Here is a 24,314-nt window from a genome sequence, read left to right on the forward strand (position 1 = left end):
ACGGCGGTGTCGCTTCGACGGCGAGCGCCGACGCCGGGCCCTTCGACGTCGAGACCGACGAGGATGACTATCGTCACCGGAGACTTCGACGGCGGCCTGTGCACATCTCTCGACGTCGAGCGCCGACGGCGCTTCGCCCCAGAGCCCTGGGGGGACGGAGAACAGACCGCAGTCATTCCTCTCGACGTCGTGGTCTCTGCAATCGACCTAGACGGAGAGTGGGCACGTTTGCTGGTCTTCCTGCCCCTGGGGAGCCCCCCATAGGCCTCAGCATGGGTAGAAGGAGCCCCTCCAGACCCACCTTGTGCCTTCATCCTTCTTTCCTCGAGTCCCTGAAGCCTGATCTTCTTTCTTTCCTTCAGGGTCCTGCCAGAGAAGCTCTGACAAATCTCACACTCCTCGAACATGGGAAGAGGGAAGGCAGAGGATACAGACCTCATGGGAATCCGATTTGGCCTTCTTCCTGGAGCACTCCGGGCATTTGTCAAATAATGCAGGCATATTTGACATCAAAAAGGAGCAAACCCCAAGAAGAACAGCACTAAAGTACTTTAGAAGCACTAAATAATAGTGAAAAATCACCAATAAACCCTTGAAAAAGGGAGAGCTCAATGCTCCAGGGTCCTGCTTGCAGGAGCCGGAAAAAAGAACTGAAAGTAAAAGGGACCTGCAGTGCATTCTGGGATACAGTGAAGTTCTGGAAAGTTCTCTTAAAGGCACAGTATCCTGTTCTGAGCCACATAATGGCAGCCTATGGGGCTTGTCTGTCCAGATCCTCCTCTCTATCATTCCAGAGGGTTTTTGCTGCTGAAGCAAGGGAAATCTGTACAGGCTTTGCTGTTTTGTGGATTTTTTTGGTGGAATTTCTAGTTGAAGTACTGGACAGTGTAGCCTGTGTTATAGGCTGCATTATCTGTCTTTAATTCTCTCTTAAGTGTCTGTGCAGGTCTGCATTTTTCGACACTTGAAGAGATTATTTTTGATTGCTCCGGGGTCCACGCACATGGGCGGGACTATTCACTAGATTATGACTATACACAGAGATCCCCTACTACAGAAGTTATAGTTCTGATATTCTCTGGTTTTATAGGAGTGAAATAGTAGCCTAACTCTATTGTTCCAGTAACGTGTGTGTGTGTGTTTACATTGATCTCCCATGGTAATTCTCATAGGAAACGTCTGTTGCAGGTAGAGAAAAAAGAACTGAATGCAATTACATCAAATTTGGCAAAACCTTTACTCAGAAAGCGTACTTTTGTGATTTGGTGTAAATCCGTACAGCCTTTCGAGAAATGTGTGTTTGAAGATGTGCTTGGGTATTCAAGTTAGGGGTTGAAAAATAGGTTAATTTTGTCGTCAATTATGTTGTTTAACATGTTATAAGCCCTTCAATATGTGAGGCCATAAGTAGGTCATGGTCAGGACACAAGTTGTAGCTAGCTCATTCGGTTTTTATAATTTAGTTTTAGGGTCCACATAATATGAATCCCAGGCATCACCATGTGGGGGTGCATATTGAACATTTCCGTAACCCCGTGTTCCCCTGCATCTGAGAGCGGTAGCCCCTGAGGTGTATATGAAAGGGGGTTCAGGAGGTGAGTCAGGTGGGGATGGAGAACACTGTGGTCTTGGTGGAGATGGAGGGGGTGGCAGTGGCCTTGTCCGACTTCTTCCTATGTTTCGCTGGAATAGTGAAGCAGAAAGCTTGCTTGAAGATCAGCTGGCGTCTGGATGCTGAAGAAGCAGGAACCGGTGGGCTGGGGAGGATCAGGCCCATGTGGGAATATATAACAGGATGCTGTTGCTGAGCATCCATCTTTTCCTTGAGCATCTGCAGGAGCGGACTGACTTCTGTCTGCACTGATGGCTTTGAAGCAGAGGTTGGAGTCTGCAAGACTGGGGACTATTTTGGCTTCAATGCCAAGAGTTTCGTCTCCAACGGATGGGTCGGCACAGAGGCAGGGGCAGGTGCCGAGGTCACCCATTGCATCCAATGGAGAGATTCTGTACCAACCATGGCCTGAGGGCAGTGGTGGCCCAAAAGCTGAGCTATGTGGATAGAGTGGCGTCAAGGGGATGCTTAAGAGGAGCTGTACTCACGACCCTTTGTACCAGTAGAATGTCCTCGATCTTTAGGTCATAGCCAGAGTTTGGTACAGTTGAGAAAATCTCATCATAGGCCGACAGCTGCACTTGTTGTTACCCGTTGAGGTTTTGGGTGCCCAAAAAGTATTGGGTGTCCTCTCCGCTCCTATGCAACATCTTGTGGTGACGTGCGCTATAGTCGCAGAGTTTTCTTCAAACAGAAGGAGCGGCAGGCGTGACAGGCAGCCTCGTAGTGCTTGCGTGAGACAGAGGTAACAGACCCGATGGAGATCGGTCCAAGGGTACTTCGCGTCGCAGTAAGGAGAGTATCTAAAGGGTGTACGTTCCATTACAGTCAAGGCATTCGCTGGAAAACAGAGTAGATGAGATTGGGGAGGCCTCAAGGGCAAGGCCCCGTCTGAGGCTGAGGCCAACCAGAAAGTCGCTCAGGACGAGGGATGCAGATGTCCACCCAAGAACTTAGAAGAGGGTATGCCACCAGAAACAATACTGATGGTGGGAGAGGAACCAGTGAAGACCAAGAAGAGCAACTCAATGTTGCCGATCCAGACACGCTCGAATGCAACTACATAGAAAAAACCTCTAACAATTGAGTCAAAATGTTATATTTAAATGAAAAATAGCGGACCTTCTATGATCTCAAATGAATGCAGATACTGTCTTATTTAACATGCCAGGTTTTTCTAACGTAGCAACATTTAAAGAACACCACTTCCACATATGTCTCTGACAAATGTGGGAGAAGACAAAAACAGCTGAATGGATTTTAATGAAATTTGTCAGGAATATTAAATATGTGTGTAGATGAGCCTTCCGTTAGGTAAGGAGTATAACTATTTTTAAAGTTATAGGCCATTTTAACTTAGTGATATCTGTGGCCATATTAATTTTGCTGTATTTTTTTTAAAGTACTGACATCCATTGCGATGACACAGCATTATGTGATTGGATAAGGACAACCTTTACAAAAGTTAAAGGCAGCCATGTTGTTTTAAGTACACTTTGGCTGTGTTCTGGGTTAGGGCCTTGGATATGGGTATTAGGTTTTTATATATTCCCTACCTATTAATACATTATTAAAGTGATAAAAGATAAGGAAAAAAAAGTATTAGTCTCAATATTTTCCAAAGTACTTCCTAGGAAGTAGCGTGGTACTTAAACATGAAATTTAAAAAATAAAAAATACACTCTACTACTCTCTATTTTGCAAATATAGTATACTACAGTGTATTTTAATTTTCTTTACGTAGTTAATTCTTTACAAAGAGGTCTATGGAGTAGCGAGGTAGTATCTACAAATTAATGCGCTACTTTAAACATTTTTATTTCAAATTAATTTGCTAAACAATTATAAACATACTGTACTATGCTACATTGTGCTAATATAATGCACTACAGTTTGTTTTAAATTTTTCATATTTTTAACATTTTTTCTGTTACTACTACAATACTTTGTAGGTACAAGTGCGGTTGTCCATAAGGTGTTTAAAAACTATATGGGAAAATATAAATTAATTACACAACCTATTACCGCTGTAGTAAAGTGGTAATAGGTAGGGAACAACAATATTACCTCTATCCCAGAATGCAGCCAAAGCATGCTGAAAACTACATGGCTGCCTTTTTACATTTTGTAAAGACAGCCATTACCCAATCATATACTGCCTTCTTATCTGCATGTACCGAACTATACTGTGGCACAAAATATAACTGAGTATTTTGACACCTATAACTTAAACACTAATTAAACTATTTATGCTTGCTACCAAAACATTAGCATTTTCACCCCATAATCTATATTCCTGTCCCATTACAACTACATCAGTTCACCCACTTTCACGCTAAGTCAGTTTAAAGTACCACACTTCACTATACGCCACTCCACTTTACGTTATTCCACTGTACGCCACTATACTGTACCTGACTTCACTCTATGCCGCTCCACCGTGCACTACACAACTCTATGCCACTCCACTCCAACTCATTCCCCTCCAAGCAACTCCACTCCAAACCTCTCCACTCTACATTATTCCACTCTACGCCACTCCACTGTATGCCACTACATTCTACGCCACTCCACTGAACGCTCCTCCAGTATACATCAATCCAGTCTACGCAACTCCACGGTATGCCACCCCAGTCTACACTATTTCACTGTACACCACTATACAGTACGCTTTCCCACTGTATGTCACTCCACGCCCTTCTTTGGCACTCTACGCTATTCCACTCACCGCTCTAGTCTATCCACCTCCTCTCTATACCACTCCACTATACGCTATTCCACTGTACGCCACTCTACCCAAATCCAATCCACGTCACTCAACTATACTCCGTTCAACGACACTGCACTCTAATGAAGTCTATGCCCCTCCACTCTACCACTCTATACTCCAGTCTAAAGAACTTTAATGTACAACAATGTACTCCTAACAATGTGAGTCCCCAGCACCCTACTCTATGCCACTAAACAACAGCCTACGTCCACGGGGCAGTTATGTGTGAACCTTAAAGCTGGGACACTCCTGTTGGAGTAGCTGTGTGCTTTACAAGTACCAGTCATTCATTCATTCTACTCCACTCTACAATACTTTACGCAACTCCCTCTACACAGCTTCACCCTACTTTACTATACCTCTATTGCACACTACTGCACTCTACTCCGCTGGGTACGGAATTTAGTTTCAGGGTCCTCTGATCGGTTCATATCACTTTAATTCAAAGAGCTTCATGGGATAAGGTGCCACACGCCCACGTCAAGCCCTGAAAGCCTTGGGAGCTTCCATCGCAGTGAATTAGCAGCCATATTCAAATGACACAAGAATAATTACTGGCCTCAGTAAAAAAAACAAAGACAATAAGCCAATTAACAGAAAGATATAAAATGCCTCCAAGTTTCTTACCTGAACAAAGCTGTGAGGAGTGTAGCCACAAACCCCATGGAAAGTAGACTCCTAGCAGTCCTGTTAGTGCCAGCAGACTTGCCTTTCCCACCTTTCTCCTTCAGAATGTCAGATAATTTACTGTAGCATCGGAACAAGCCGAGCACATCTTCAAACCTGCTCTTGCTGATAGGACAAAAACAAAAAGATATGAAGAGCCAATATTCTCACAGTACATAAGCTTACATTTGTAGTGTAGTTCCTATTATCCCAAAAGACTCTGCGCATTGGAATAATATCTTCAATAGTATAGACGTAGGACAGAGGTTAACTAGGTCTTCTACTGACGATATTAGACTTAAAGTTTAGTGTTTGCCAGCTAGCTCAGAGTTCACTAGAAACTTTCTCGAATAGACAAGGAGGAGTTTAACCTCCCTGGATAGACAAGAAGGGATTTAGTTTCTGACAACCATAGAACATGACAACTTTGCTCTCCCCTAATCAAGAGTGTATCTCTAGAGTCGTGTGAAAACAAAAGACAACTTATTTTACTCAGTCAGTTCAGTGCATTCTTAGTTTCACCAGATTGAAGAGAAAAGGAAGAGACGGGCGTGTTCAATAAAAAGATGTTATTTATTGATCAGTCTCTTTTCTCATACAAGAGAAATGAATCGCTATTATTGCAATACTTATTGTTAAGTAAAGTGCATACAGTAATAACAGAATTATAAAATAATACTGTAAAAGCATTGATATGGTTTCTTAGCCATATGATACTTAAAATGGATAAAATAGATACATACATATATACATTGACTAATCGTACTCAACTGGTGCTTCTAACTACGCCTACCCCAATGTACCTGACCTAAGCCTAATACGTGGGCGGGAGTAGATAAGTAGCAGTTTAAGTTAAGTTTGCTTTGCCAAGGGTCTGCTTCAAGAATTCTCTGCAAGGGGTTATTCAGTTCAGTACCTGGGATTTAGAAGGCTGGAGGGCTGGTATCTCTATCTCAGGGCTTGATATCCCAGCTGCCTGCAAGGGCGGCTGGAAGCGCCGGAGCTGGATTTCTCGGCAGGAGAAAAGGCAGCGTCTCTCTCTCAGCGAGTCAGAAAGGAGGGGCAGCGTCTGTGGGCTTCGCTGTCAGCTGGGCTCCTCGGCAAGTCTCGCTGCTCCAATCTTGTCACCACCTCGTGTGTTTGCTTAAGGCAATGTCGGTATTATTTATACCTGAAAGGTGCCGAGATTGACGTAAGGATGGACATAAATACGTCAATAAGGATGTCATACGAACTGGTCATTCGCACATTCTTTACTGAAGTTCTTGGCTAAATCAAAACAATGGCTGCGGGGATTTCACAGGTCGTGGTAGGTTTGATTTGTTTTGAGAACACCGTATGCCTATTAGGGGGCTGGAGAAATAGTGCTTGCCTAATGAGATGGCATGCGCTATGACCTAATCAGATAACGGGCTTCTGTGCCGTTGTATGGCTAATCAGATAACGGGTTTCTGTGCAGTTGAATGGCTGCTAGTTAATTATTAACCAGACAAGGGTCAGAAATAGGGGGATCGATACAGTACCCATAGTAAATACATCACACCCACTCCACGTAATCTATGTCCATATTTACAAATCTAGGCATAGGAAACAAAACTAGTAGTGCATGTGTATACCGAACCACCCCAAAATACAATCAAATGCATTCTGAAAATTGGAAATGCGAAATACACGAAAAGATGAGTATAGTTACTATATGCACTTCAAGCAGTATAATAATGCTAAATCTAATACGCATATTATGAAATCAGCATGAACGAAATGCGGAAATTACACATGAAATGGCTCTTAATACAGAAGAAAAAATTCGAGACCATTTCATCACAAAATCATAAATACTTGTGAACATGCTAGAGGGTAGCTAATGTCTCTAGAGTAGCTAAATATAGAAATTTTGTTCTCTAAGAACAGTTTTACTTTAAGCAGAAGATAAGTGCCCCAAAAAATCGTAAATATTTTTGGAAATGGAGAGAAAAAAAATGTCCCGTAAAAACTGGTGAGAAAATTTCTTATTGCTTTATTTTCAAAGTTGAAGGCCAAATTCAGGGTGTAGGGAACGCCGTGTGCTAGTTTGCTCAAAGTCATTCTTTCTGCTCTGGTGAAAACATCATATTGTTGAGACTTTCGAAAAAACTGTCAACTGCTTCTTGCGAAAGTTCCACTAACTCGGAAAAATTTTGTAACATGCATTCATGAGCATGATTGCCTTCACTGATGTTTCGATCAGCATAGCTGACAGAAGGTCGTACCTGATCGATGCTGCTTTCATCTTGTACTTCACAACTCTTCAATCGTAGTGGTGAAGTCTCCACGAATAAGGTCATCAGGATTGGTAGCCGCTGGGGACAGTACAATGCATGAGCCGTTACCGGACCCAACAAAGTCTCTGCGTCCATTGGCACATCCGATCGTAGTGTCAGACAGGTGTCCAACACGCATTCTTCGCCGCATAGCAAGCACCTTAATACAGGCATAACACAACTTTGCCACATCGGTATAAATGAAAGAAACCAAGTCATGTTCAGGTCTCTAAGCCGGGCTATTCCAAGGACTTTAGTTATGCGGTCCCTGTAGCGTATGGCTAGGATCGTTTCTTCCATTGTCGCTCGTGTCTTGTCTGTGACGTGGTTTGCCATAGCGAAGTAACAGGATCAAAAATAGGATGCCTGCCACTAGTCCCAAAAGGAGAGGAAGTCCGCCAAAGATTGAATGGACAAAATCAGGAAAAATGCCCAGGATGGCTTTGAATGGGGTTAAAGCGCCCGAAAACACTGTCTTAAATACACTCGAGATTCCACTTGTATCAGAAATATTTAAGATTTCGCTCAGTATTTCTGCGAAATGTATGGGGGAATTGGTTGATAACAGTGAATGAATTTCTGCAGTTGTCCTTGCAACTTGGAGATCATACGTTTCTTTTGATGACGTTAACACGGTTGGCGTCTGTAGGAGCACAGTCTTCATTCTGCTTAAAGTATCAATTCGAATAGAAGAAATTTTCAAACTGGGCCATAACCTTGCCTCCCTGTCTCAAACATCGTTTGGGAACAATACTCTTTCACAGCACATGACCTTCGTAGTCACGGTTATGAGATAAGGTTTTCCGGGCAGCAGACTGCAACATCTGCAATCTACAATTAGAATGTAACTCCCGTTCGAGAGTCTCCTAAAGAATGGTTCTATTTGTGCTGCAGGTGTGCCTAGCTGGTGACATGAAAGGTTATTTGTAGTCCCTTCACAGGCTCCATGCAAATTAATACCCTGACACAGAAGTGTACCGCTTAGTGATCTTGCACAATTATTGCCACTAAGAAACGCATTCTGGCCTTTATTACTAACACATGTGTGTGTATAGGGCAGGTTCCATGTTGACTTAATGTACCCTTTACCCAACCTTTCATACTGGCCTGCCTGTATATATTTTTGGCAGTATCGAAACTGGAAAGTTGTTATCGGAATATTTATTATCCCATGTATTATCCATTCAATGACAGGTCGTTCTGACATTGTCAATGGTAATCTCTCAAGTTTTTCAATGCTCAGAATTGTATAGTCAGCACCCTTCTGTGCCAAACTGATTTGTTTATCAGTAAGGTTAAAGATATTAAATAGTGACGTTGTGTTGATTAAACGCCAAGGCACATAGCCTGAACGCAGATTTTGTAGCGTCCAGCCAAGTTGTATAATAGAACGCAATTGGGACTGACCGTGTTGTAACATCAGTAAGTCTTGCGCTATTATATCGATTGCTGAAGACACAATACTGTCCAGTGAATATATTCTGGAGGACAGAGTCATTAACCCATTGTCCCCAACAGAAAGTGATTTTTCCAAATTAATACGGTCAATTTCCCGTATTTTTTCTGCTGTCTCAATTTGAGTTACTTTCCAAGCTTCATTGTAAGCTGCATATATAGAGGCCGCTATGAAACGTTTTTGACGCTGTTTGCGTGGTCCCATAATGAAATCACGCAAGTCAGCACCCTCTTGAAGTAAAGTTAGGTGTTGCTTAATTTCTGCCAGTGTGGATGTTTGTAGCCATTGAAGGCAGAGCTTGCCCACACTGTAAGTAGTTACTATCCCTGGATGTTGTCTTTGGGAATATCTAGGGTCTGGCCTGGTCAATTTGAACCCCTGTATTTTGTTCAGGAATCTGTCTTGACAGTTATTTGTGTCTGTGGGCCAGATCAACCATTGTTTCCAATCAGGATGTGTTCTGTTTTGGTTTAAAATATGGTTCACGTCTATCTCAACATCTATAGAGCTATTACTGTTCGTTGTTGGCTTTGGAATAGACGGTTTGTTTAAGTCTTTGATTTTGGCTAAGCCAAGACAGGTAGTTTGTTGAATAGTGTCATTCAAAAATATAATTTGTTCTGGGATCATGCAGGCTCTGAACAATGATTCTATACCTTGTACTTGCCAATCTTTTGTACCCCAAATAGTTTTTGTTTCAATGTTATTGTTCCAGAAATCAAAACCAAATGTATTCATTTGCTCAAAAAATGAATCTGAATATATCAATTTCGTGTTTGTAGGCATGGTCTTCATACCTGTCTTATTCGACAATTTGAAATAAAATGTTTCTGCATTACTTGTGTTAAACCCTGAAAAATATGAATATTTATCATAAAATGTTTTAGAACTACCCTTTGGTGGAGTAGCACAATGTTCCCATTGGTTATAATTTAAAACATTTCTAGGTTGTGCAGATTTATGGAGATAATAGTTACCATAGTGGTTGTAGCAGAACATTTGATCATAATTAGACGAACCCTGCAAATAATCATGTCCTGTAAATTTAGCAGACATTACTAGGTCAGACATCATATCATTAATACTTTCAAAGTCCCAATCATCAGCAAATGTGCTTGGTTTTACAAAGTCACTTAACGAGATCTTAAATTGATGTGGATACTTCAGGATTTCAACCGGGTCATAGATTTCATAATCAGTATTGTCCCATGCTACACCGCCTGGTATAGGATTGGCTGTGAAGTTCACTGAAGAAAGTTCTCTTTTCTTGACGTGTGAAGATGTGTGTGGTTTAAGGATCAAGTTGATTTTCTGGCTTGCTGTGTCCATTTTAGCATATTTTCCCTCAATGAAATGTCCCAAGCATAGTACCATGGTGAGCCAAAGTATGAAGATAAATGCACCTAATGTCACCCAAATTTCAATCCATGGAGAAGTCAGATAGGTTCCCTTTAGTTGATGAAAAAGTTCCTTTGCTTTGTCTTTAAAAGTTTTTGTTGATGGCTGTACTTCTGGTTCACTTTGATCTTCTGAAAAATCATCGAAGTTGATGAAGTAGCCGGATGCCGTTCTGTCAATTGTTCCAATTGCTTCTGGATTACTTTTTGCTTTTGGATTTTGCTTTGTTTCATTAGAAAAGTCTGTAGTTACATCATCGTAGGTCGGTGTTTCTTGATGAAAAGCTTTGATTTGGGTTTTAAGAGGTTGAAGTTCCATTGCTTTGTTGCATAGTCCTTGTTGTTTCACTGTAGATTTTTCAAATGTGATCAGTCTTTCAGTTTGAACCTCTGTGGATGTAGCAAACTTTGGTGTTCTGCTACTTCTTGGGAGTCCACTTGGCCTACTATTTGTTATCGGCCACAGGATTGTGGTTTAACCAGGTTGATGGATATGACTCGGTTCTCCTTTTTACCAGCAAGGGGCGGTAGTACTACTGATCTTGTCCCGTTGATAGACAAGACAGGAACTGCTTTTCTGTAAGAAGGCCCAAATTCCTTCTTTACCGCGATCTTCTCTCTGACCAGATCCCCGACTTTTGGAATCCAGACAGGCCTTGCTGGGACAGGTGGTTTTTCTTCAGTGGTTGTTGGCTGTTGTTTCAACTTTATGTTGCTCAGGTCTTTTCTTGTTTCATTTAAGTCCTGTAAAATAGCCAAGCGATCTTTGATATCAAAGCATTTTTCTTTAACCACTGAAGTCTGACTAAGTCCTGGATTAACATTCTAGTCCCAAACAATAGTTCGTACGGACTGAGTCCCTTCAGAGAATTTCTTGGCAGGTTATTTAGACTACCGTTGGACACTTATTAAATGTTTGACCCACCCAACTCCTGAACCTAATATCTTTGCTGTTATAGATTGCTTTATGCCTTGTTTTTTTCTTTACACCATCCCATTTCCCTCAGGAAGGAAGTGAGAAGAGTCCCGCAATGCAATGTTCATTCTGGCCAGGCACCCCCATAAGCTGTTTTAGAGCTAAGGGAAAGATTTTGGTCAGAACGTAACATGCTTCTAGCGTATATGCCATTCTAGACTCGCAAATCTTTGTATAACAGTTCCGACGTCAGCCGAAAGTTGGGGTCTACTATATAAGTGAAAAATAGTCTTTACATGTTAATGTGACGCATTATTCATACTGGGTTTTATTATTTTTGTTGATTTGATACATTCTGGAGTGAAATGCCATGGTATTAAACCGTTTATCTCGCCACTGCGATCTCTATTGCAGTCTGGGCAGTTTTTTACAAAATTGTGATGATGCAGGCTCATGCCTGGCCACCAGTACACTGATTGTAATTCTTCCAGAGAATCTTTTAGCTTGAGGTGTCTGAGACCCTCACCCATATGTGCGTCTGCTATTAACAAGCCTCTCCTGTCCGTGTTTGGAATTACTCTATCACCCCACTCCAGGGATTCGAGCAAAAGGGACTGAGTTTGCATCGATTATGTATGTATAATTGAGTGGGTAATTGATCGGTAGCGCTGAGCAGTCGCCTTTTGATGACGTTCTTACTGCCAGCACAGTTTCACCGTCAATGTATTTTACTGCACGCTTTTTTGTAGCTACGGAAGCCGATTTAGTTGCTACCGCTGTGGCTGTCTCAGCCAATGAATTCCCTGCAATGTGAACGCCATCACGCTGATGACTCAGTGAGTGTATCACGTGAGTTTTTGGTAGTTCTTTCTGTAAAAGAACTACTTGTTCCCAAAGCACTTTTTGCTTTATTGTTGCACCTGTGTCATCTTTGTAACCATTTTGAATCCATTTCTGTAAATCGTTATTGTATGATTTGACGCAGTAATACGAATCGCACACTATAAGTGTCGGGAATTCGCGATCGGCATTATCTAGCGCCATTTTTAACGCTATTATTTCAGTTTGTTGTTCTGAATTATTTTCCACTGAGTGTGTTTTTGTAAGTAGAGGTCTTAATTTACCTCCGCGCCACACTTCTTTTACAATTTCGCATGTGGCCTTGTAAGCCAGCTCCCCCCAAACTGAGGGTTGAGCATGACCGTCTGTATATATTACACAGGCGTACTGTCGTAAAGGCAGAATGTCGATTGGCAGAGGGTATTCTTTCTCATATTCTAGATATTTTAATTCTTTCATTTCCGGGTCAAAATAGTATTTTACTTTGTCTGTAGCAACAGAATTTACCCATTGTATCCATTCTGGATTCAGTGTCGTTGTCGGTAAATTACATGGTGTTGTTAATGCCTCAAAAGCTGATTCTGCTGTTCTGACTGTAACCTGTCTACCGTCGGCTTGGTATTTTTCTTTTGCTACAGCTGTTTGAACCGCATGAACAATGTTTTCCTTAATGCTGAACCTTTTTTCAGCTTCTGTGTACAAATGTGATTTGTATGCTATCGGTACCTTCTCTCCTTCATTAGAGGTCAGGTATGTGAATCCGCATCTTCCTGGGATGACTCGAATCACAAGGTTGCGTGTGTTGTCACGTGTTTGTAATTTTGTTTTAACTAACATGTCTGTTTGTAAAGATCTCAAAATTTCTGTGTGTTTTTGAGTCCAATTGATTCTTTTAAAATCTGGTTTTATAAGATCATAGAGAGGTTTTACTCTCTCTGCATAATTTATAATGTAAGTTCTTCCGAAATTTAGGAAACCTAGAATTGATTGTAAGTTTTTTAGTGTTCTAGGTGCTTGGATTACAGCACATTTCTCTAGGAAATTGTCAGCCAGGCTTTTGCCTTCACTTGATAGTTCATATCCTAAAAACAGGACAGTTAGATGGGCAATTCTTGATTTTTTAAAGTTGAATTTGTAACCCTCTGCTGCGAACCCAAGTATTATGGTGTTCACTCTCTTCAAGTGAGTATCCAAGTCATCATCTGTTAGATAGATGTCATCGACATAAGATAATGCCTCATCATCATATATTTGTAGTAACTCTGTTACTCTTGCTGAGAATAATCCTGGGCTGTTCTTAAACCCCTGGGGCAAACGACAGAAATTTTTTGGCGCGCCATTTATTGAGAACGCGGTTAAATATCTGCTCTCTGGTGCTATATTTTGACAGAAGAATCCATTAGAGATGTCTAATGTTGTTTTGTATTTTTTGCGCACTATGTTATTCATTAGTGCAGCACTATGCGAGTTTTGTACTGCAAAGGTTTTGCAACATGAGTTAAGGTGTCTGTAGTCCAAAACAAGACGATATGAATTGTCTGGTTTGGAGACAGGAAACAAAGGATTATTCATTTGTGAGGTGCAAGTTTCAATCACCCCCTGGTATTCAAGTTGATGTAGGATCTCTTTTACCCGTTTTTTAGCTACTTGCTTAATTGGGTACTGCCTCTGTGCAGTAGGTTGTGATTTTAACTGGATTTTGTGAGGAGGAGAGTCCTCATCCCATCCCACATGGTTTTTATATAATGCAGGAGCTTGGGCTACTGCCCACTTTCTTGCAAGTGTATATTTTTTATGAATTGGAATATGATTTGAGAAGGCAGGCATAATTATTTCTTCGCCATGAGGGCACTCCCTGACAAACTCTGGTAGCCAGTCTTTTTCAGCTAGAAGGATGTCATAGCCCTTGGAGAGATTATCCCAAAAGAGACCCCTTATTTTCCTAGTCTTATCCCCCTCTATATGCAATGTTATTTCATATATTTTATGAGGTTTGCTAACTCTGGTATCTGCAGTTTCCACCTGAATGTATTCATTCGTGTCCACTGTCCCCAGATGATTCATAAGGATCTTGCGAGCTATGCTCACTTCTGCTGCGCTGTCTAGCATTGTCTGAGCCCATTCTCCGTTTTTCAGCTGTGTTCTCAGTATTCTCGGCATCGTTGATTACTTTAATACTGGCTACCTTCTTTTTTGGAAACTGTAATTTTTTATTTTGATGAGCAGGTTCCTTGTCTTTGGACTTGACGTGCTCTTCCCTGTGTTCTGACCGTCCTCTTCTTTCCGATTTCTGCGAGGAAGTCTGAAAAGATTGAGAGGGACGTGTATCAATATCTTGATATCTATCAGGTTTTTTTATATTATCCCTATTTCTAAGGTTGTATTTTTTCTCAGAGGGCTCCCTCTGGGGAGACTTGCGTCCTTGGTCCGGAGATCTTTCTCTCCGCCGAGGAGACCTTCCTCTGGACTGGAATCTTTTTTCTTTAGGAGTGGATTGTTTATTTCCATCCCAGCTCTTTTTTTGAGTGTTTAGATTATTTTTAATAAATATTTTTTCAGGATTTTCAATAAGTTGGGGTTTCACTGGTTTTCCACCCAAACTATCTCTTCCTAGTTCTTCATAGGATTTTTCTATGATTCTGGCAATTTCAAATGGTTGGTCTGCTATATCTGTCTCTTTCAACCTCTGGCGGATCGCCACATTTGCTGCTACTCCCTTTATATTGGCTAATAATATTGCCGAGACCTGCTTGAAGTCTTTTAGTAATTTCATACCAAGAGTTAAAGCAGGTTCTGGACCGTCTTCATCTTGAATTTGTTTTAGCACATCTGGTATTACTGACATGGATGGAACACCATGTGTTTTTGTGTAAATGGAAGCAAAGACTGTACCCCAAGTGTCACAGTCCTCCACATGTGGTGCGATTCCCATTGGAAGACAGATAGTCAGAATCCTGTGTTTCTCAACAGAGGTGGTATCAGGGAACACTGCCTCTATTTGAGTGATTTTTTGTGCTAACCAGAATGGAATTTGTTCCCGTTTTGCGGGTACTTTACCTAGACAGGACTGTATGTTCTGTGGTGTAATTTTATTTGTGTTCCCCTGATGAGGGATCAGCTGTGGAATTTTAATAGCTGGTTGGACTGTTGAAGTCCGCATTACATATTGGACTAATTGTCTGTGTATTTTAATTAGTTGTTTTAGCTGTGCTAAAAGATCTGGTGCAGACATTTCTTCAATGTCTGGATGTGGTGTGTATCCGGCTAGGACCGGCCACGTTGCTCCTGGTCTACCTAGTGGACCGAGCCTGGTGATGTGATTATTATGTTTTAGGGCGCCATTAAACCAGAGCAGGTGCTCTTGGTATTTGAGTGGTATTTCCACCTTCTCGAAAGGAGTGTACTCATTAGGAGGTTCCTCTATTTTGTAATAGTGGAAGTCCTTTGTTACAGCGTTTGCTGCTGGAAAGTTTATCCATGAATAGAATACCTCTGTCTGCCGATATTCGTGTGCCTCAATTACGAATATGACTGTACCACCTCTCGGTGTCAGCCCACTTTCTATAAGTTTTAAAGTTATAGATTTCCTTATGTTGACCGGGATGAGTATTGCATCCGGGTCTTGCTGTAGGAGACTATTGTCAGCCGCTAGGAGTTGAGCTGCTATTCTAGCTGTCTCCCTTTCTTCTTCAGTTTCTGACATTCTACTGTCAAGAAGGTTATTTTGTTTATTTGCAGATCAGGTTTCTATGGAAACAAAGATTAGATGCACAATATTTTGGAACAGTGTATCCTTCAACGTTGAATAAACCAAGAACCATACATAGGAGTCTCCTCCTACTAAGTTTGGCGGATTTAACCTTTCACCCACTCCAGACGTCTTTGGAGTATTATGGGGAAAAGGGGTCTGTGTGAAAAAGCTGTGTGATTGGCTTGGTAGTTTGGTCTGCCCTGTTCCCATGATGCACTGGGCCAGGGATGGACTAATTTGCATATAGCCAGGTTCTGAACTGGGATGGTGCAGTGAGCTAAAAAACGGTGATGGATCAAGCCCTGATCTGTTGACTGGGTAGGAGTGTTCTGATTAACTCAGATACTCTGTCCATCACCACCCCCTTTTTGAAATTATTTTGGCCACCATGAGTGTGGAAGGGTATGCTCAGACATGAGTCCCTTGCTCACTGCACCATCAGGATTCAAGCGAGCCGGGCCGAAGACGGCTGTAATGCCAGAAACCGGTCCCCGGAAGCTTGTTTCCTTTCCAGTGAAGAATTGGCTTGGTAGTTTGGTCTGCCCTGTTCCCATGATGCACTGGGCCAGGGATGGACTAATTTGCATATAGCCAGGTTCTGAACTGGGATGGTGCAGTGAGCTAAAAAACGGTGATGGATCAAGCCCTGATCTGTTGACTGGGTAGGAGTGTTCTGATTAACTCAGATACTCTGTCCATCACCACCCCCTTTTTGAAATTATTTTGGCCACCATGAGTGTGGAAGGGTATGCTCAGACATGAGTCCCTTGCTCACTGCACCATCAGGATTCAAGCGAGCTGGGCCGAAGACGGCTGTAATGCCAGAAACCGGTCCCCGGAAGCTTGTTTCCTTTCCAGTGAAGAATTGGCTTGGTAGTTTGGTCTGCCCTGTTCCCATGATGCACTGGGCCAGGGATGGACTAATTTGCATATAGCCAGGTTCTGAACTGGGATGGTGCAGTGAGCTAAAAAACGGTGATGGATCAAGCCCTGATCTGTTGACTGGGTAGGAGTGTTCTGATTAACTCAGATACTCTGTCCATCACCACCCCCTTTTTGAAATTATTTTGGCCACCATGAGTGTGGAAGGGTATGCTCAGACATGAGTCCCTTGCTCACTGCACCATCAGGATTCAAGCGAGCCGGGCCGAAGACGGCTGTAATGCCAGAAACCGGTCCCCGGAAGCTTGTTTCCTTTCCAGTGAAGAATTGGCTTGGTAGTTTGGTCTGCCCTGTTCCCATGATGCACTGGGCCAGGGATGGACTAATTTGCATATAGCCAGGTTCTGAACTGGGATGGTGCAGTGAGCTAAAAAACGGTGATGGATCAAGCCCTGATCTGTTGACTGGGTAGGAGTGTTCTGATTAACTCAGATACTCTGTCCATCACCACCCCCTTTTTGAAATGAAAGAAAGGATGGCAACACGGGGCTGAAGACACCAGGACAAGCTCTTGCTTGAAGATATTGGAAAGGAGCGGAGAGCCTGCTGCCAAGGGCTGGAGCAGCACAGCTCTGAAGGGGGAGAGGTGATTAGCAGGCCCATAAAGATAGAGCCAGTGACATCTGCACCACCCAGTCGGAGTGGAAGCTGGGTGAAGAGGCACACATTAGGAGGGAGGATGGCTCTGCCATGGATAAGATACAGTGAGGACGCAACATGTGAAGGGAGTCTAAAGGGAGAACAAAGCTCCCAAAGACCAGGGGAAGGGAAGGATAGGTGCCTAGGTGTTGACTTTCTTGTCAGAAAAAGCACAAGCATGGGAGCTCCTATATGCAAGAAGTGAAATGTATCAAGAAGACATCACTGAACCCCCAACCACGGTATAAGATGCGGTACTGGATGTAGAGAGATTCAAGGACCAAACTGTACTCAAGTAGAGTGAGTGAGATGCACTAGCAAAAGGATACAGACTTGCACTTAAATGGACCCAACACCCACAGGTAGCTGAAAGACTGCAAAAATGACTGCAAAAAATCAACAGAGCTCCCTCATATGCCTGTTTGTTTGTCGTGTACTGGCTGTGGAAGTAATGAAGTGATTGCCTAAATCAGGAAAATTGGGCTGAAGAGGGCAGGAACGTCGCAGCCTGAACTGAACAAGCATTGGCATAGCCAATATGTCTTGCTTTTGGGACCTTATAAGTGTTTAACCAATGCAACAGTTGATGTTGTTGCACCAAGGATATTGTGCTGCATAACGGCGAGCTGTGAACCTGATAAGTGTTATGACAGTGCGTGGGGCAGGGGGGTAAGCACGGCCATCTTTGAACCTGATAAGTGTTAGGACAGAGCGGAGGCAGCGGGGTAAGCAGGGTGAGCTTTGAACATGATGATAAGTGTTAGGACGGAGCGGGGGAAAGGGGGATAAGCACGGCGAGCTTTGAACCTGGTCATAAGTGTTAGGACAGAGCTAGGGTAGAGGGGGTAAGGACGGTGAGCTTTGAACCGGATGATAATTTTAAGACAGATTGGGGGGCAAGCACGGCAAGCTTTGAACCTGATAAGTGTTAGGACAAAGCGGGGGCAAGGGGTAAGCACGGCGAGCTTTGAACCGGATGATCAGTTTTAGGACAGATTGGGGGGCAAGCACGGCGAGCTTTGAACCTGATGATAAGTGTTAGGACAGGGCAGGGGGGTAAGCACGGCGAGCTTTGAACCTGATGATAAGTATTAGGACAGAGCGAGGGTAGAGGGGGTAAGGACGGCGAGCTTTGAACCGGATGGTAAGTGTTAGGACAGAGCGGGGGCAAGGGGTAAGCACGGCGAGCTTTGAACCGGATGATCAGTTTTAGGACAGATTGGGGGGCAAGCACGGCGAGCTTTGAACCTGATGATAAGTGTTAGGACAGGGCAGGGGGGTAAGCACAGCGAGCTTTGAACCTGATGATAAGTGTTAGGACAGAGCATGTCGGGGGGTAAGCAAGGCGAGCTTTGAACCTAATGATAAGTGTTAGGACAGAGGGGGGGGCAGAGGGGTAAGTACGTCAAGCTTTGAACCTGATGATAAGTTTTCAGGAAAGAGCAGGAGAAGGGGGGTAAGCACGGCGAGCTCTGAACCTGATGATCAGTGTTAGGACTGAGCGGGAGGGGCAGGGGGGATAAGCATGGCGAGCGTTAAACCTGATGATCAGTGTTAGGACAGAGCGGGAGGGGCAGGGGGGTAAGCATGGCGAGCGTTAAACCTGATGATCAGTGTTAGAACAGAGCGGGGTGCATGGGGGGTAAGTATGGCGAGCTTTGAACCGGATGATCAGTTTTAGGACAGAGCAGGGGGCAAGCACGGTGAGCTTTGAACCTGATGATAAGTGTTAGGACAGAGCAGGGGGGTAAGCACGGCCAGATTTGAACCTGATAAGTGTTACGACAGAGCGGGGCCAGGGGGGGTAAGCATGGCGAGCTTTGAACCTGATGATAAATGTTAGGACAGAGTGGGGGTAGTGGGGTAAGCACGGCGAGCTTTGAACCTGATGATCAGTGTTAGGACAGAGCGGGGGCCGGGGGGTAAGCACAGCGAGCTTTGAACCTGATGATCACTGTTAGGACAGAGCGGGGGCCGGGGGGTAAACATGGCGAGCTTTGAACCTGATGATCAGTGTTAGGACAGAGCGGGGGGCAGTAGGGTAAGCACAGCGAGCTTTGAACCTGATGATAAGTGATAGGACAGAGCGGGGCAGGGGGGTTAGCACAGCGAGTTTTGAACCAGATGATAAGTATTAGGACAGAGCGGGGGCAGGGGGTAAGAACGGCGAGCTTTGAACCTGATGATAAGTGTTAGGACAGAGCGGGGCAGGGGGGTTAGCACAGCGAGCTTTGAACCGGATGATCAGTTTTAGGACAGAGCGGGGGGCAAGCATGGCGAGCTTTGAACCTGATGATAAGTGTTAGGACAGAGCAGGGGGGTAAGCACGGCCAGCTTTGAACCTGATAAGTGTTACGACAGAGCGGGGCCAGGGGGGGTAAGCACGGCGAGCTTTGAACCTGATAAGTGTTAAGACAGAGTGGGGGCAGGGGGTAAGCGCGGCAAGCTTTGAACCTGATGATAAATGTGAGGACAGAGTGGGGGTAGTGGGGTAAACACGGTGAGTTTTGAACCAGATGATCTGTTTTAGGACAGAGCGGGGGCAGAGGGGTAAGCACGGCGAGCTTTGAACCTGATGATCACTGTTAGGACAGAGCGGGTGCCGGGGGGTAAGCACGGCGAGCTTTGAACCTGATGATCACTGTTAGGACAGAGCGGGGGCCGGGGGTAAGCACGGCGAGCTTTGAACCTGATGATCAGTGTTAGGAAAGAGTGGGGGCCGGGGGTAAGCACGGCGAGCTTTTAACCTGATGATCAGTGTTAGGACTGAGCGGGGGACAGTAGGGTAAGCACAGCGAGCTTTGAACCTGATGATAAGTGTTAGGACAGAGCGGGGCAGGGGGGTAAGCACAGCGAGCTTTGAACCAGATGATAAGTATTAGGACAGAGCGGGGGCAGTGGGGTAAGAACGGCGAGCTTTGAACCTGATGATAAGTGTTAGGACAGAGCGGGGCAGGGGGGTTAGCAGGGCGAGCTTTGAACCTGATGATAAGTGTTAGGACAGAGCGGGGCAGGGGGGTTAGCACAGCGAGCTTTGAACCGGATGATCAGTTTTAGGACAGAGCGGGGGGCAAGCATGGCGAGCTTTGAACCTGATGATAAGTGTTAGGACAGAGCAGGGGGGTAAGCACGGCCAGCTTTGAACCTGATAAGTGTTACGACAGAGCGGGGCCAGGGGGGGTAAGCACGGCGAGCTTTGAACCTGATAAGTGTTAAGACAGAGTGGGGGCAGGGGGTAAGCGCGGCAAGCTTTGAACCTGATGATAAATGTGAGGACAGAGTGGGGGTAGTGGGGTAAACACGGTGAGTTTTGAACCAGATGATCTGTTTTAGGACAGAGCGGGGGCAGAGGGGTAAGCACGGCGAGCTTTGTACCTGATGATCACTGTTAGGACAGAGCGGGTGCCGGGGGGTAAGCACGGCGAGCTTTGAACCTGATGATCACTGTTAGGACAGAGCGGGGGCCGGGGGTAAGCACGGCGAGCTTTGAACCTGATGATCAGTGTTAGGAAAGAGTGGGGGCCGGGGGTAAGCACGGCGAGCTTTTAACCTGATGATCAGTGTTAGGACTGAGCGGGGGACAGTAGGGTAAGCACAGCGAGCTTTGAACCTGATGATAAGTGTTAGGACAGAGCGGGGCAGGGGGGTAAGCACAGCGAGCTTTGAACCAGATGATAAGTATTAGGACAGAGCGGGGGCAGTGGGGTAAGAACGGCGAGCTTTGAACCTGATGATAAGTGTTAGGACAGAGCGGGGCAGGGGGGTTAGCAGGGCGAGCTTTGAACCTGATGATAAGTGTTAGGACAGAGCCGGGGCCAGGGGGACAAGCACGGCGAGCTTTGAACCTGATGATCAGTGTTAGGACAGAGCGGGGGGCAGAGGGGTAAGCACTGCGAGCTTTGAACCTGATGATAAGTGTTAGGACAGAGCGGGGGGCAGAGCGGTTAAGCACTACATATTAAGGGTAAAGTGGCCACTTCAATGACACACCTAAAGATGCTGGTTGAGAAGCTTGCAATGGAATCAGCCTTTCTTCCCCTCCCCTATGAAAAATGGGGGGAGAGAAGAGCTGCAGAGCGAAGCTGCTGGCAGACTCTGACCTTGAAGCCTAGAGGTGGGGGCCAGAGGAGCGAGCAGCTCAGAGTAGAAAGGGAGACAGGGACACTTGTTTTCAAGAAATTAAATGCACTGTTAATTTTTTTTGTTAAATCTGTTTATTGTTATTTGTAAATTCAACAATACAATAAGCACTGCTTTACAATCGAAATAGACGGGCATTGTTACATCAACAGTGTAATTCATCAAGGGCAGTATGACAGTACATTTAGTTCTTGGACAGGATACAAGCGCCCAGGTGTGCCTTCCGATTAGGAAACAGGAGTTAACTCTTCACCCCTTTACAAGGGAAGGGACAAGCTTTACATATCCGTCCCAACCCCAAATGATCAGCATGTGCAATAGAACAAAACAACTAACTACGACACTGTCACATTAAATGCACTGTTCATGCCCTATTGACAAACTTCCATGGCAGTTTCCCTCCTCCCTGTCCAAAGGGAGGTGTCAAGAGGAAGGTCCGCGCTGGATTGTTTTTAACTTTGGAGATAAGGAGAATGGAATGCAGAGGAAGGAGAGAACAGCCAGGGCCTGTGACCCATGACGAGAGAGGAAAGCCATATGGCGCCTCTGCTCGTAAGCGCGTGCCCGCGCACATGCACGCAAGCTCTAGGCCACAGTGGTAGCATTTTCGGAAGCCCTTACTAAAAGTCTCCCCAGAGAACAGTGCATGCACTGCTCTAGGCTCGACCAAGGCAGAAGCATACACGGGATAAGGTTAGACAAACTTTCAAACTCTTACAGAGAAGGCACAGAGATGAAGTGAGGATTGTGGCAACTGAGGCTTAGGAATGCTAGAACCAAGCAGGCTGTACATCCCACACTTTGGGTGACAGACTTGAGTCAATGTACCCGGATTCAAAGTGTGTGAGTGCACATGCTCAATTTAGCCTGAGATCTAAGCATAGTGAAGAGAAGGGAGTAAACTTCCCAACAAAACAAAAAAGGCCAACATACAGACTCTAGAAGGCATAGTGAGGGATGCCTACCTACAGGAACATTTCAGATATGGAAGGTGGAATGATAATTTGATGGAAAAGGTGCAGAAGGCACCAATGAACATGCACACGTAGGTAAAGGTTGTTTAAGTTAAGAATGGACTTCAATCAATCAGGGATGTATAGAGCGCGGCAAATCTCTTGTGAGGATGTCAAGGCACTGGAGTAGGGAACTGCGACGCAGTGATTGTTCATTCGAACAACCAGGTCTTGAGTACATTTTTTAATTTCCGGAGCGATGGGGCGGCCCTGAGGTGTAGAGGACGGTCGTTCCAAGCCGCGGTCGCCAGATGTGAGAAGGAGAATCCTCCACTGTTGCTTTGGCAGATCCAGGGATTGTTTGCAAGGAAGGAGGCAGAGAGTAGGTGTCTAGTCAGTTGGTGGAAGGTCAAGTGTTTGTTGATGTATGTCGGGTCTTGGTTGTGTGGGGTTTTGTATGCATGGGTTAACATCTTGAACTGGCATTTCTTCTGGATCAGAAGCCAGTATAGCTTCTGGAGGTGCGGTATGATGTGGGTCCTTCGGGGGAGGTCGAGGATGAGACTTGCTGCTGAGTATTGCATTGTCTGCCATCTCTTTAGGAGGTGTGCAGTGACTCCTACGTAGAGTATGTTCCCATAGTCTAGCCTGATGGTGACGAGGGCCTACGTGACTGTCCTTCTGGTGTTGAATGAGAGCAAACTGAAGATCTTGAAAAGCATGCATAGAGTGTAGAAGCAGGCGAATAAGACTGTGTTTACCTGTTTCTTCATAGATAGCTTGCTGTCCAAGAAAATGCCGAGGTTGATGGCGTGGTCTGTCGGGGTAGGGTATGGGCCGAGTTCAGCAGGCGACCGTGCGTCATTCCATGGCAAGGTGTTGTTCCCAAAGATGAGGACTTCCGTCTTGACCGTGTTGAGCTTGACACAGTTGCCCTCCATCCAGTCGGCGACGTCATTATCCATCTGTGGAAGTTGGCTCCGGTGGTGAAGGGTTCTTCTGACAGCAAGAGGATGAGCTGGGTGTCATTAGCATAGGAGAAGATGTTGAGTTCATGCAATCTGACGGTGTAAGCCAGGAGGGTCATGTATGTGTTGAAAAGGGTGGATCTGAGGGGCGATCCTCGGGCGTTGATGCAGATGATCTTCTTGGGTTCCAAGGTGAATGGTGGGAGAATGATTCCCTGGGTTCTTTGGTTCAGTCTGAGGCGATCCATTTGAGGGAATCTCCTTGGATTCCCATGTGGTGGAGTCTGTTGATCAAGATGTGATGGGAGACGGTGTTGAAGGCAGCTGACAGGTCCAGGAGGACGAGGGCTGCCATTTTCCAGGAGGTCCATGATGTTGTTAGTGGCTGCAATCAGGGCTGTTTCTGTGTTCTGCTTGGTTTGGAATCCGGATTTAGAGGGATCCAGGAGGTTGTTGTGTTCCAGGTGTTCGATGAGTTATTGGTTGATTTTTTACTTGAGAACCTTTGCTGGAAAGGGGAGCAGGGAGCTGGGCCAGTAGCTCTTTTGTTCTGCTGGGTCGGCGGAAGGTTTCTTCAGCAGGTGCCTCACTTCTGCGTGTTTCCAGTCCTCTTGGAAGGAGGCAGAGGTGATGGAGTTGTTCAGGACTTTCTTGAGCTTCTCACCAATCATCTTGCTCTCGAGGTTGAAGATGTGGTGGGTACAGGGGTCCTTCGGGTGCTGCAGAGTGCATGGAGTTCATGATGGAGACTGTGGCTTGAGTTGTGATAGGGTCCCAATTGGTGAGCAGGTGTTTGCCGTTAGTGTTCATGGGAGTGAGCGGCAGCCCGGCTGGTATTAAACCTACCAAGGGGGTCCGCGGCCTCAGAACCCTCCATTGGCTGCCCATAAATAAAAGGATTCTCTTCAAAATATTAGTAATCATCTTTAGAACCATCAGGGCAACGGATCCCAAATACGTAAGG

The 24,314-nt window shown here is 44.8% G+C and overlaps 1 protein-coding gene across 1 annotated transcript in view; it reads right to left on the reverse strand.

The window, feature by feature from the left end:
• FANCI (FA complementation group I) overlaps window positions 1–24,314 on the reverse strand; it is a 765,095-nt gene that overhangs the window by 340,586 nt on the left and 400,195 nt on the right. The window contains exon 23 of the mRNA XM_078683200.1: window positions 5,010–5,174. Within this exon, the coding sequence (XP_078539326.1) occupies window positions 5,010–5,174 (165 nt within the window). The remainder of the gene's footprint in view (window positions 1–5,009; window positions 5,175–24,314) is intronic.

This window comes from Lissotriton helveticus, chromosome 3_1, assembly GCF_964261635.1.
Source record: "Lissotriton helveticus chromosome 3_1, aLisHel1.1, whole genome shotgun sequence".
Taxonomy (NCBI): domain Eukaryota; kingdom Metazoa; phylum Chordata; class Amphibia; order Caudata; family Salamandridae; genus Lissotriton; species Lissotriton helveticus.